This window comes from Scomber scombrus, chromosome 9, assembly GCF_963691925.1.
Source record: "Scomber scombrus chromosome 9, fScoSco1.1, whole genome shotgun sequence".
In the NCBI taxonomy this organism is placed as follows: Eukaryota; Metazoa; Chordata; class Actinopteri; order Scombriformes; family Scombridae; genus Scomber; species Scomber scombrus.
In genome coordinates this window covers 32,336,235-32,349,693 of record NC_084978.1, presented here as the reverse complement: position 1 = coordinate 32,349,693, position 13,459 = coordinate 32,336,235, and the positions used below count along the sequence as shown (strand labels likewise).

At 38.4% G+C, this 13,459-nt stretch overlaps 1 protein-coding gene across 1 annotated transcript; it reads right to left on the bottom strand.

Moving 5' to 3' along the window:
• Positions 1-1,409: 1,409 nt before the first annotated feature.
• slbp (stem-loop histone mRNA binding protein) lies at positions 1,410-12,702 on the bottom strand. The gene is made up of 8 exons (XM_062425167.1): positions 12,466-12,702; positions 11,275-11,415; positions 10,692-10,805; positions 9,858-9,929; positions 9,541-9,663; positions 9,201-9,356; positions 8,974-9,082; positions 1,410-2,783 (listed from the first exon to the last, which is right to left on the bottom strand). Exons 1-8 carry the CDS (start codon positions 12,522-12,524, stop codon positions 2,706-2,708), a joined length of 852 nt encoding a protein of 283 aa, XP_062281151.1. The 5' UTR covers positions 12,525-12,702; the 3' UTR covers positions 1,410-2,705.
• Positions 12,703-13,459: the final 757 nt, after the last annotated feature.

The following is a 13,459-nucleotide window of genomic DNA, read 5'->3' as shown; positions in this document are numbered from 1 at the left end:
CAGTTCCATAGTTGTGACGTTAATGCATAGTTTGAAGGGTCTTTGCCAGGTTTTATAACTGACTTATATTAAACCTCAACCCTGCTGCTAGCGTACTGTAAGTGATGCCATCTTTCCTTGATGATGTTTGCTGTACATGGGAAATATCCCACTTTAACTTAAATAGACTGAAAGATAACTTTAAACTTTTTTCTCTTTTTGTAGTCTTTCTCACTGCTTATCTGTTATTCCTTCTTTTTAGTTTTCTTCTCCCTTTTCTATTGTTTCTGGCCGTTTGACACAACTGGGCGTATTACTGCCCTCTACTGGATAAACAAAGTAACACTTCTGCCACAATTCATATTCCTTGATAGACCAGTATTGTACAGAAACTGAATAACTGTTATTGTAATTAACACAAACAAACAAACAAACAATAACATCTCTACCAGCCCTGAGCAACAGATCAATGTTTCAGTTGCACACCCAGTCTGTTCTGTTGAAGTACTAATACATGAGATTTTTTAAAAGCTTGTTTTACTCAATGTTAATTGCTAAGTCAGCGCTTCCTGAACTGAGAGATGGGAATATCAACACATGTGTGGCAGATAACCGCATGCAGAACTTTTTATTTTCTTTCTTTGTTGCGGAATTGTACAGATTCATATTTGCCATCAACCTGCAGACTCACACTGAAGAATATGCTGTTATGATTCTTTATGGCTGGCAAGTGATTTAACAGTCCTAGTATACCTAGTCCTAGTCCTAGTAACAAACCTGTGGTGTAGCCTGTATAGAGTTCAGTTCTGCCTGATTACTGATTTTCCCAATTTATCACAAATATAATGTACACTTTAATCTTTTATTACCAAACCTCAAGTTAGAGTAGACTTTTTTCCCTGTCCTGGTTCTCACCAAACCAACTTGCCTTTCTTCTCTTTCCACTGTTTGTCACATTTCTTTTAACTAAATATACTTAATTTGTTTTACTTGAGTATGTTTTCATGTCAATGTCTTCCTCAGCATATTTATCAGCCAATTCATCTCATTTGATTCCAACTGTATATGTACAAATGTTGCAGTTTTAGTTTGCTGTTTCTTTCAAAACATCTGCTTTATCTGAATGACTAATCCATTTGGCTACTGATGAATTGCAGTAAACAAATAAACGTGCTGTTTTAATATGCTGGGTCCTTCCCAAAACCATCACCATAGCCACTTTCTGCAGTCACTTTATTTATAAAGCCTCTACGGGGAGCTCTGGTGGGCTGCTGGTTTCCACTGTAAAGCCCACCTGAACAAAGCTGACACACTGATCCAACTCTGCAGCTGTTCTTGTTCCAAAACCAAATCAGCTTTAATCAGTCCATCAAATTCTGGTCATAAAAGAGACGTTCAAGTTTGTTTGTTTTTTATTTCAAAGTCTTCTCCATAAAAGGAAACAATAAGTAACACAATAACATTTGTATTAAAAACACAACCCATGTAAAAGCTAATCACAGCCCATAGTTATTGTACTCTTCAGCATTTAAAATTGTACATAACTGAAAGAAAATCTTAAACCACAATAAAGGTAAATACTTTGCCTTTTGTTTGCCCATCTCCTTTAAACTAGTTTCTAATTCTATTTAGCAAATATAAACAGGATGTGAGTTAACATTTGGAGCAAATGGACATGACAAAACGTGCATGCCTGCTCTGCCAGGACACACATCAGTGCTTCAAGCCTCAGCCATTAAACAGAAGGAACGTTAAAGGATGAGGCAGCAACTTTCTATTTTACTTGTTGTCAACAAATCTCATATTTGGATTCAAACTAACAACAAACTTAACTACTAACAAGTATTATGTGTGTATCCAGAGCCTGATGCATCTCATCAGCTCTGTGCTGTATTCCATCACCCTGATAAAATGGTTAGGTATTTTTTTCCTTCTTTTTTTTTTTGATTTGTTGACAGTAAAAATAAATACTAGCCATATCCTTTCATTAAACATGCAACTGTAAAATCTTGCCATGAAATAAGATTCCCTGAGCAGATAATAATCTGTATAAAGGTTGCAACATATGGATTAAAGGAACAGTTCATCCCAAAATCAAACATACATATTTTACCACTCACTTATTTATCCATCTAGATCATTTTGGTCTGAGATTCAAGTTTTGGAGCTATCGGCTGTAGAGATGTCTGCTTTCTCTCCAATACAATACAATGGAGCTGCATGGCCCAAACACCAAAATACATGTGAAAAACTCAACAGCAATGTCTCTTTCCAGTCATGACCCACTTACTCAAGAAAATCCACATGTAGGAACTATAATCTACTCGTGGTTGTGTAGAAGGAAAACAGTTCCTATGTGAAACTGCTTTACAGCAAGGTCTGTAGTTATCTTGCGTAAACACCAAAATGATCTAGTTGGATAAACAGTACTACAGGTAAGAGGAAAAATGTGTGTGTTTGTTTTTGGGGTGAACTGTCCCTTTAGAAAGGACTATATTCATGGAAAAAGAACACTTAATGTATTACAGTGTTGAATTAATAACTACCAGCTGGGGCACACACAGCACTGAAGCTGTGCAGGTTCAGCATCATTTCAAGCAGATCAAGTAGATGGCACCTGGAACAGAGGCACTGTGGGTAGCATGGTAGGTTGTCAGGACAAACGGCCGAAGCATCTGAAATGTGTGTGAACATGTTGAATTTTCTTGCAGAAGGTGATGGATGAGCTATGCCATGTCGGGCTCTGCTGAGGGTTCTGTCTTCTGTACTTTAACTGGAGTTCCCGAGCAGTCTTCACCCTGACCCTGAGCACAAGCACAAAAGTTAATTTAGAAGGCAGCAGACAACAAAGAACCAAGATAACAGCAGGTCTACTCGCTCTGACAAAGCACTTTTTTGACTGAACTGAGGTACACACAAAGTAGATCCTCCTATGTAGCCCTGGAAATCTCACGTCATCATCAAGTTTTGTGCAAGGAAAACTAGCCTAACAGCCTCAGACTGTGCTACTTTTGATAATACTAATATTAAAAAAACAGTATTGTACGTGAGGAGGGGGTCACTGAGGTCAAGGAATCATTCTGAAAGTAAAAGTTTATCAAATAATGAGCAAAATCAGTTAGTCTTTGCTACAGGTGGTGATGTGTCGTGTGTAACAAAGCAGTCAGTTATTTTCTAAATTAAATGATGACACATTTATTATTATTATTGATCTATGTTACGTTTTTCCATTCTGTACCACTATATCACATGTGTCCTGTAAGACGGTGGTAGGGTGGCAAACATTGAAACACAGTGGTGGTTTTTCAATTGTATGTTATAATTATTAAAAAGTCATGTCCCCCCTCTTTGACTTTGACTTGTAGTTTTGATCTTTTAACCTCATACACAATTAATATTAGTAAATTAGATAAGTTGTTATATTAAATAATGAATTTTCAGTAAAGATAATGTTTGAAGAGTTTGAAAGTCATATTGAATATATTTATATTATAAAGTAGAGATATGTTGAATGTAGCCATAGTGGTCAGTATTAAATGTGTTTCATGTAGATGGTTTGAGACAGCTGAATCAATTAAGGTCGGATGCTTCAACATCATGAATTGTTCATTTGTAAAGTTTGGTCTTACTACATTTGATCACAATATTATATTTAATAAGGTTAGAAATATAGGTTTGAATCATCTCACTTGAATGTACATATTATAACAGTTTACATAGTCAGAATGTTGTGTTTAACCTCACTTAATTGTAACTTTTTATTCACTGTAGGGCTGAAACGATTACTCAAATTATTCGATTACAAAAAATGATCGAGGCAATTTTTCATGAATGGAAGCTTCGTATAATTCATTTCACTCGTATTACATGACATACTGTGCTTGTTTTACACAGATGGTTATTACTGACGCATCGCCTCACTGGCTATGTCGCGGAGCAGTTTACTAGAGTGAAAACTAAAAGTGTGTGCGGCATCTAGTTGGGGTGACACTGCACACACACACACACACAGAGATTGGTTTTTATATCGTTTATTTCCACATCACGTCTTCTTTTTTTAATGTCACTGTGTGGATCACTAAGCTTGTTGTTGTAGTTAGTGAGCTAACAGCTTCTACTTGCTGAGATCTCACAGTCAGCAGTAGGAGAGCAGCAGGTTGATCTCAGGTCTCTACACTGAAAGCCTGAGGTAGGAGGAGCGGGGAAATGTAGTGCACTTAATAGTATGGTAGCCTAATGATGCAAAAATTAAAATCAGTCACACTAAAAGAAAGTAAGTCCATGTATTTGTTTCAGAAGGTACTGAAGTTAAATGCACTGAAGCAATAAATGGGTTTAGTTTTTAAAAAAGGAATATTCAGACCAAATAGCTGTCGTCTAAGTTATAAATCTTAAATATGTCTTGTTTCAAAGTCATTTGACTTAACTGTATTATTATTTTCATTTATTTGTTTCAGAAGGTACTGAAGTTAAATGTAATAAGTGGGTTTAGTTTTGATTTTAAAAAGGAATGTCCAGGAATAAAACCCAACTGATTGTTCATTTTCAGAGACATGTTTTTTGTTCTTTTCTCATTTAATAAGGCAAAATCATTTATGATTTATGCAATTACTCAATGAATGGATGAAATAATCAATAGAACAACCGATTACAAAAAGAATCGATAGCTGCAGCCCCAATTCACTATATTACAGCAGGACCAAGAAAATAGCATGAAATACTTGAATGTTATGGGTTTACAACTTTAATGTGTCATAGTGACCTGAAGTGTGATTTTTGCAAAAGGTTAGAATCAGACTTCCCCAAAAATATATTTATTTAAGAAGAACACCAGAACAACTAAAGAAATTAAATATTCATCAGTAATTCTGCATGAAAACATTTTAACAGCCAAAACTTTATCTGATCTGGTCTCCAGAAACCTCCTGAGTAAGAAACTACACCTTTCCTTTTCTTGTCTAAGGACGCACATCATTTAAACAAGTTCAGTTATTGTTGTTTTATTAGGTAACATTAAGTCTTGAATTCCACAAACATTATTTTATGTTTGAAGATGTGAGTGTAGTCAGATTAAACTCAGGTTACTAAAAGCCAACCACAGCCTGAACCCTCAACTTAAAGGCCAGAAGAAGAAAATGACGCTTTAACTGGATCTCGGTCTGCCTGCTGAGAGCAGCACAGATAAATAGGAGCTAAAGACTCTTACAGAGCAGCCTGACACAGCTGGACTCCTTTCCACCCGTGTTCATCACTGTACCTACAGCTGTTTAACTGCCACACACTGCTGGTGACTGCAGCATGACAACACTGCACCTGCTGAGATGACGCCTCCACAACAACCAAACACGTCAACAGTGAGGCAGAACATGGCTGTGTGATCAACGCTCCATGTCAAAAAACATTTAACACTTAGAAGATGATTTCTTTTAACAAGTTGAATTGGTCCTTAGTGTTCCCCAATGCAGTATGTTAGTCTAGAGTAACACACGTCGAGTCACTACCTCTCAATTTTCATTTACAGGCCTTTGTATGTATGTATCTAGTCATAATCACAAAGTTGGATTAAACGTCAGTCAGAAAAAGTCATCTTTAAAAAAGATTCTAACCCAGATAGCACCATGTGTGTACTGAGTGTTAGTTCACTTTTTAACCATAAGAGGTCATTACCATTTGACCTGAGGATGCCGGCTTTACTGACTGAAAGGTTGGTAGTTTTTGGACTGCATCAGAAAAGAGACCCAGTTTTTAAATTGCATGAATCTTTTAATCAGATACAGATGACAACTTATAGGTTCTCAACAATGAGATTAATTTAATATTAAATACAACTGCATGGGATCTCATGTACTTTTCAGGCATTTAGCTATATAATAAATATCTGTCTTAATCAAGTTGTTGTTTGCATTCTTTGAATGAGTAGTAACCCAAACCCTCTAACAACAAGCTCATTAAAAATAAAGTACTAACACTCATACAATGTTAAGGTGTGAATAGATGTACTGATAGCTTAGAGTTATGGACAGTATCTGCTAAGATCTACCCTTTGTGAAGACATTATGGTTGATGGCAGCCATGTTTTTTGTCCAATCTTGCTCATTTATAATGGAAATGTGTATATGTACTAATAAAAATCCAAAAGAGTAAATGTCACATTACAGTTTTTCACATGATGCAAATGAGCAAGACCAAGACCAAGAGGATTTTTTGTAGAGCAGTTAGCTGGACTTGTGTGTGAAATTTCAAGTCAGTCGGACTTCTAGGGCCCCATTCTAACGATCTGTAGCGCATGGCGCATGTGCCTTTGGGGCATGTCCAAATCCACTTTTGCTATTTTAACGTCGGGAAAATGGTCACTGCACCGGGCGCATGGTCTAAAAGGGATGGACTTAAGTCCCCTCATTAATCGTAGGCGTGTTTTGGGCGTAACAAGCGGTAAACCAATCAGAGTGTCATCTCTCATTCCCTTTAAAAGCCAGGAGCGCTGTCACTTTGCTATTATAACGGCGCATTTACCCAGCAATGTGTTTCAATAATAAAACATGAGTTACTTTGGCTGAAAAGAAAGTTGGCTGATGAGCTGCTAACCTCACATTTAATTCATATAAATGAAGAATATAGAGATATAACCAACCAGTCTGATGAGTGTAGAGGTGTGTGTGGTTATACTGCAGCAGTCTGGTGTCATCAGCTGATTTAATAACCAGTGAGTGGCTGTGTGTAATGGCACTGCGCTCTGTGCAGCATCTCAGAGGCTGCAGACTTATCAACATATCAGTCCTATAGTATAACCAGCTGTGAATAAGAGACACTGTAAGAATCACCCACGTTCATTAACAGATCAGTACAGATGTTTTAACCACAGATGTTCAGATGCTTTTCTTGTTGATAAAAATCACTAAGTGGAAGCGGAGCATCTTTCCTCCAGAAGCAGACGTTGTTCTGAGACCCATTCTCCACAAAAACACCAACAACTCACTTTGTGCTGCATATTTTCATGTCTCCTCCCATCAGGTCAGCGTGCATGCAGCTGCACCTCACAGACATCGTGGTGCTTTGTTTTTATTTAATTATCATTTAATTACAACTTTAGTTCTCTTTAAAAAGGTTTTGTTCAGTCATGTAGTAACAGGTAAACTCAGCAGGGTTTTAATTGTTGAAAGTATGTAAACCTGATCGATGTCATCTCCATCTCGCAGCGGCACTCAAACAGTGGAAGGCTGTTTGAGTGCCTTATAACAAAAATAATTTGTTATCTTTTACAATTAATTAAATCTGATAAATATTATGACTAACTAATATGACATGTATTTGTAAGTTGATGTACATCATAATACGAATTCACATTGTAGTCCTTTTATTTGTAATGTTGTGCATGTTTGTGCGCTGCTGTGCGTCCATGTGTGTAATAAGCACAGTGTGTGCACACCCGCCTATCTAGGAGCAGATTGGACTCTTGATGATGCGCCCCTTAAATAACAGTGAAATATGCTCCAGTGACTTTAGACCTGGATTTTTTGGTCAGTAGCACAATCGCTTGCCTCTGCCTCAAAATAGCAACGTGCCACCAAGCACCTGACCACACCTCATTTTGAGACCAACACGCCCATAGGTGCACAGACTGGTGCAAGTGCATTTGCTATGTAGACAACGTGGGCCCAGGAAGGGAAAATCACAACTACGCCGGGGGAAACTAACAAAGACACATGCGCCAATCCGCCATCCGCAAAATGGGGCCCATGGTGTCATGGGGCTTGGCCTTTTTTGGGCCTTAATTACAGCGCCACCATCTGACTGATTGGGCTCATATTGCTTGTGAAGCACATTGCTCTGGTTACCGTTTCTAGTTTCATGGTTTTCATTCCAGGTCATTGCAATTTGAGCTGTGGCAAAAGACAACTAATAATAATAATAATAACAACAACGATAATAATAATAATAATGTTGATGATGATGATTATTATTATTAGGTTTGTCAAAGTTAACGCATTAATGCAAATTCATTTTAATAGCGTTGTTTTTTTAACACGCGATTTACGTGCGCATGTTGTGTTTGACCCTTGTTGTGTAGTTTGGAAATAAGGAAGCGGTGCAGCAGTAATGTTTTGGACAACAAGCAGAATTGGATAAAGAAAAGGGTTTTATTAGGCTCCAAAGCCAGATGTTCTATCCACAAGATCAAAGTTATATACATTACGGAGTACGTCGAGTCTCAAATACCAGTCACTGGCCAATCAGCTGATACAGAGAGACCTCCTCCTGCTCCTCAATGTGTGTGTATGTTTGTGATTAATCGTAATTTACAGCCCTAATAATAACAATAATGAGGCAAAAACACAGAAAAGTTGAAACCCCTTCGGGTTTTGAACCCCAATATGATTAGGTGAAAATGTGAGCTTCAGTTTGTCATGTTGGTCTTGCTGCAATGTTAAATCACCCATAAGTGCAGTGGTTGTTTACTGTTATCAAGATTCATTATTGTCAATTTGGGGTATTGAGTCTATTTTGGTCATTTAAATAACATGGGTTATCTCATTATATGGGGAATGTTGTTTTGTTATAATCACACTACACAAATTTGCAAATTTACAGCCCTAATTTCTTTTAATACACATTTTCAGAGTCTGTCCTTCAGTTTGGACACTGGAACCAGTGAACTTTTACTCTTTGCGGCTAAATTATTATTTGGTTATAAAAATTGTTGCAGTTAATCTTCTATTGATTGACAAATTAATTTAATGATTTACTGTTGCAGCTTTATATTTGTTTCATATTCAGCTGACTGCTGTGCACTGACAAAACACTTGGGGCGTTTTCCTAGCAAATCATTTGAATTAAGTCATTCTTATTTGTGAGACTTGAAAATGCGGAAAACTTAACCTAAATAGATTTATTTAAGTTTTAATTGGGATTCAGATTCAATCAAATGCTACTGAGCTTCAGCCCTGTGTTTCCCTTCCATCCACATGAGCATGTGTGTTTGAGCTTTAAACTCACCTCGAGTGAAATGTTGCGTGCGGTGAGAGACACTGTGGCATTCTGAGAGTCTGACAAGGTTGGGAAGTCCAGCTCAATGTCCATCACATCATCGAGACCCAGCTCATCACTGGAGGAACAACACATGAACATGACCAACAGCTGACAGAGACAGTACATAAATGTGTACAGGATGTGTTCTTTATGAGCTTCAGCTACTTGTATACTGTTGAAAAAGGTTTCCTTACATGTTATCGAGGACTTTGTCTTGGCCCTCCTCTGCTGGGGGGTCCCAGGCGTGCAGTTTGACCTTCCACAGTTTGATCTGCTGGTCCCACGAGCGCCGACTGTACTTCCTGAACTTATTGGGAGTCTTTGGATGAACACCCGGCTGACGCATGTGTCTGGAAACAAAAAGGGAGAAAGAAACAAACAATGGAAACAGAGGGCTTCATATTACTTCTTTGCTGAACATGTGGATGCAGATCTGTGAGCAGTTACTTCCTGCTGGGATGTTTTATACTGTACTTGTAATAAATGCAGAGCTGTATTAAATGAGGATGTGTGTGTATGTTTGTATAAACCTACTTGGGAACTTCCTTGGTGTATCGATCATAGGCCAGTGTATTTTTGCCATAGTTGATCTGTTTCTGTCGCCGTAACAACACAGCCTCATCAGTCTCCATGTTTTCTCCCTCTCTGGAGTCACAGCTGCAGCAGACAGACACAATTATAAATGCTCTGCAATAATGGATGGTTCAGGAAATTTCCAGAGATTCAAAGAAACACAAGCTATTATCTAGAATAATAAAGAGTTTACAGTAAGGGTAAATGATAAATGTCAGACAGCATGTATAACTGCATTCACAGGACAAAGAGAAACAATATGAGAGAAGGAGACATACCTCTCAGAAGAGCCAGAGGAGATCTTTCGCTCTCTCTGGGTGACCTCTGCACCCAGTATCCTCCTCCTGTAACTGAACAGAGTGCACACACAGGCCCTCAATAAAGAGTGTGTTCTCAGTGGACACATCAGGGTTTCCGTCGGATTCACCAAGTCAAATTTAAAGACCACTGATATTATTAAGTATGAAAAAATGACTGAAAACCAGTAGTAAGTGTTTTCTATAATACTTACATTATTGTCCAACTCATATACGTTTGATATTACATTTTTCTACTAAGGATATTGTATGTGGAATTACTGTCATATATTGTTCTTATAAGTACCCAAATCATACAAGTTTCATTTTGTACAAATTTACTAAGGATCTTATATCTGGTTTCACTGTCATATGCATAACATACAAGTTTCAGACAAAAGAAATACAAACTTTATAAGATGTATCTATATCTTTTCCATATGGGGAGTACTGCACGCTGCTACTGTAACTCCCACAGAACTCACATGTCAGCTTTTTGCGTTGTTTAGAGAGACAAGTCGTACCAGCGTATTTAGATGTCAAATTGCGTACCTGCTACGCAAAATGCGTACAGGTTGGCAGGTTTGTATATCAATTGAATTAACTGGACCTCAATATGTGGCAGAAAAGAGACCGATGGACGAGCTATACATCTGATTGTGCTGACTGATTAAACAGTTTACTACAATTAATGACACTGTCCAAACAATCCCACTTTTAGTTTACAGATGTATGACATCTGCCAACAGCCCGCAAAGCACATACAAAGTATTTTAGAGCTAACATTTTAACATGAAGAAACAAAAGTTTGGTTACCGCTGCATGTCTCTGTGTACATCTCTCCTCATCTCAGCGTCCTCCACCTGGCTGCCCCAGTCACCCTGTCTGTCACACCGAGACACCGGGCCTCTGCTTTCTGGAGTGGTGAAACTAGGGAGGAAACACAAAGGGTACATAACAGCATAAACACACTGAGGGGAAATATTAGTTGTTGTTTCCACATTGTCAGAAGATACATTCTTTCTTTTCCAGACAGTATATATTAGATGATGATCAATTCTTAGTCCAGCTCCTTCTAAAATGCCTTTACTTTAGAGTACTGTGTGTAGGTTTATGTCAGTTAAAAGTTTAAATTTAAGCGTAAGGGAGATTAAACACTATTTTGTGAGTTTGACGTGACAGAAAGTAACTACCCAACTGTCATGCTTCAGTGAGTGATGATGAACTGGGTTCTGCAGTGTTTTGCTTGGTAAAGGCTGTACAGTTTTTCACAGCACAAAGCCAATGAGACACTCTGGAAATCTAAGCGAGACAGTGAATGCAGCACTATGCCGAAAACAGACCTTTCATTTGCACATAAACATATGAATTCAATTCAGTTGTAGGTGTATACTCTTACCTGGCATGTCTGCTGTCAGAGTGTCTGTCTCTGCTGTCAGTGCTCCCATTGTTCACCCCGTCACCTCCATCTCTACTGGACCGCAGGCTTCCATCAATCCCTCTTTTCCTGCAATGGGACCATCGAGAAGGGCCTTCGCTCCTACACAGGAAACACACAATAACAAAGAGTATGTTCAGTTTCATTTTAATACCACTTCCTCACAATCATGTTTGAGTGTAAGTTTATACCTGACAGTGTGTCAAACAAAGCAAAGCGACGCACACCCAAACTGCAGATTTATCATGCAGACTAGCTGGACCTAGTTGTTTTGAGGTGTAACTAAAGTTAAAACAACAGATCAGCACAGACAAACTCCTTCACATACAGAGCCCTAAATAGTTATCCAAACAATCAGTGAGCTCAGTGACAAGATGGCAGCACTCCTCATTTCCTTCCTCAGAGTAGAACAACGACTTAAAATATTTAAATTCATTATAATAAAGTTCACATCTTTATTGTGAACCATTACTGAAGTTGTATTGGTTTAAATAGTTATTTTGTTCAACAGAATAGAAAGCCCTTGTTTGTTGCTCCCGCCATTTACTTCCCACTTCCGATTGTTCTGAACCCCGGCCCGGGCAGGGTCGTGGGCCGGTCGTTTGTCAACACCACCGTGTATATCACTTGGGTTGTATCCCGAGTAAGTAGACCTAACAAATCACATATCGTGTCCCACTGACTTTATTATTCAAGTTGCCTGCAGTCCCTCTGTACACGCGGTTAAACAAGCTTTTAACTATCTGCACACACGACCAATGTGACTGATCACTGTTACGGTTTACCGCCTCTTTGTCTGCCATTCACATACCAACGCTGTAGCAGCGCTATGTATCCCAACATTCACTTATATACAAAACAACTTGCTACTATGACATTAAAGAGGCTAAGGCTTGTCAGACAAACTAGTGCAGGGGAGAAGATAACGTTTAACATTCCAAACAGTTTTTGCTTGGTAAGAGTATTCAGTGGAGCATGAACAGATGTAACCCACTAATTCACGAAGTTACTAAAGAAATATGTTGTGTTCTGCTAGCAACATATTAGGCAAACAATGCATCGAACAAGAATGTCAGCTAACACAGAGCCTTCTATACACTGTAGCTTTGTATTAACGCTAGTTCAGTTAAAACTATAACATTTAAAACATACCTGTTTTCATTATCGCTGCTGTGAGCATCACGTCGTCTGCTTCTGATCCAGTTCGACATTTTCTTGATACTTTGTAAGTTAAACTACGTTAGTGCTATCTGAGAATCAGCTGGGAGATTTTAAAGCGGGTCTAGCAGCTAACCGCCAACACTTCTTCTGGTGTGTTTCCTTCAGATTAACAATGACAGACACCCGCCAATAAGACGCGCGGCCTCACACCAACCAACCGCCTCACATCTGCAGGCAGCGCGCTAAAAGCAGGAAGTGACGTAGACTGGAGGGGAAACTAGTGTTTGCTTCTTCTTCCGTGGTTCTTCTTCTTCTATTGGTTTTTTATTGGCGCCACCTACTGAACTGGAGTGTGGAAGATGTTTAGGACTATACATTTAAAAAAATAAATACATAAATAAATACTTTTAAAAAACCCTATAGCCTATTTCATTAAAACCCTCAACCCTTTTTGTGATGTACTCCCATAACAGATTCCCTAAAGTCAATTCCGGCTTTTCTTTTCCCAGCATTTGGGTGTTCCTCCCTGTACTTATTACACTCCAGCAATACATCTGGAACTGTTTCTGGTTGTGTACATTGTAATCAAAAACCTTTTGGATGTTTCCCTATTTTCCTGAATGTTTGATTGAGTCCTGTGTGTCCTATCCTGAGTCGTGTTATGATCATTTCTTCCCTCCTGTTCCTGCCCCATGTTTCACTATTTCAGACTTGTGGTTGTATACTGTAAAGGTCTCTTCCTGTACTCTTATTGTCCCAATATTCCTGCCAGATTCTGTACATGTGTTTCCTGACAATAGATTTGACTTCGTCCTTGCTTAGTGGTATTTCAATATTTATTGTGTTTGATTTTAGTGATTGTTTGGCCAATATTCATTTCCTTCGATTCCTACATGGGAAGGAACCCACAGGAAGGAAATAGCCACACCTTTGTCATATATTCTGTATATTTGATTAGACATATCCAGTAAAAGATCCTGCCTGC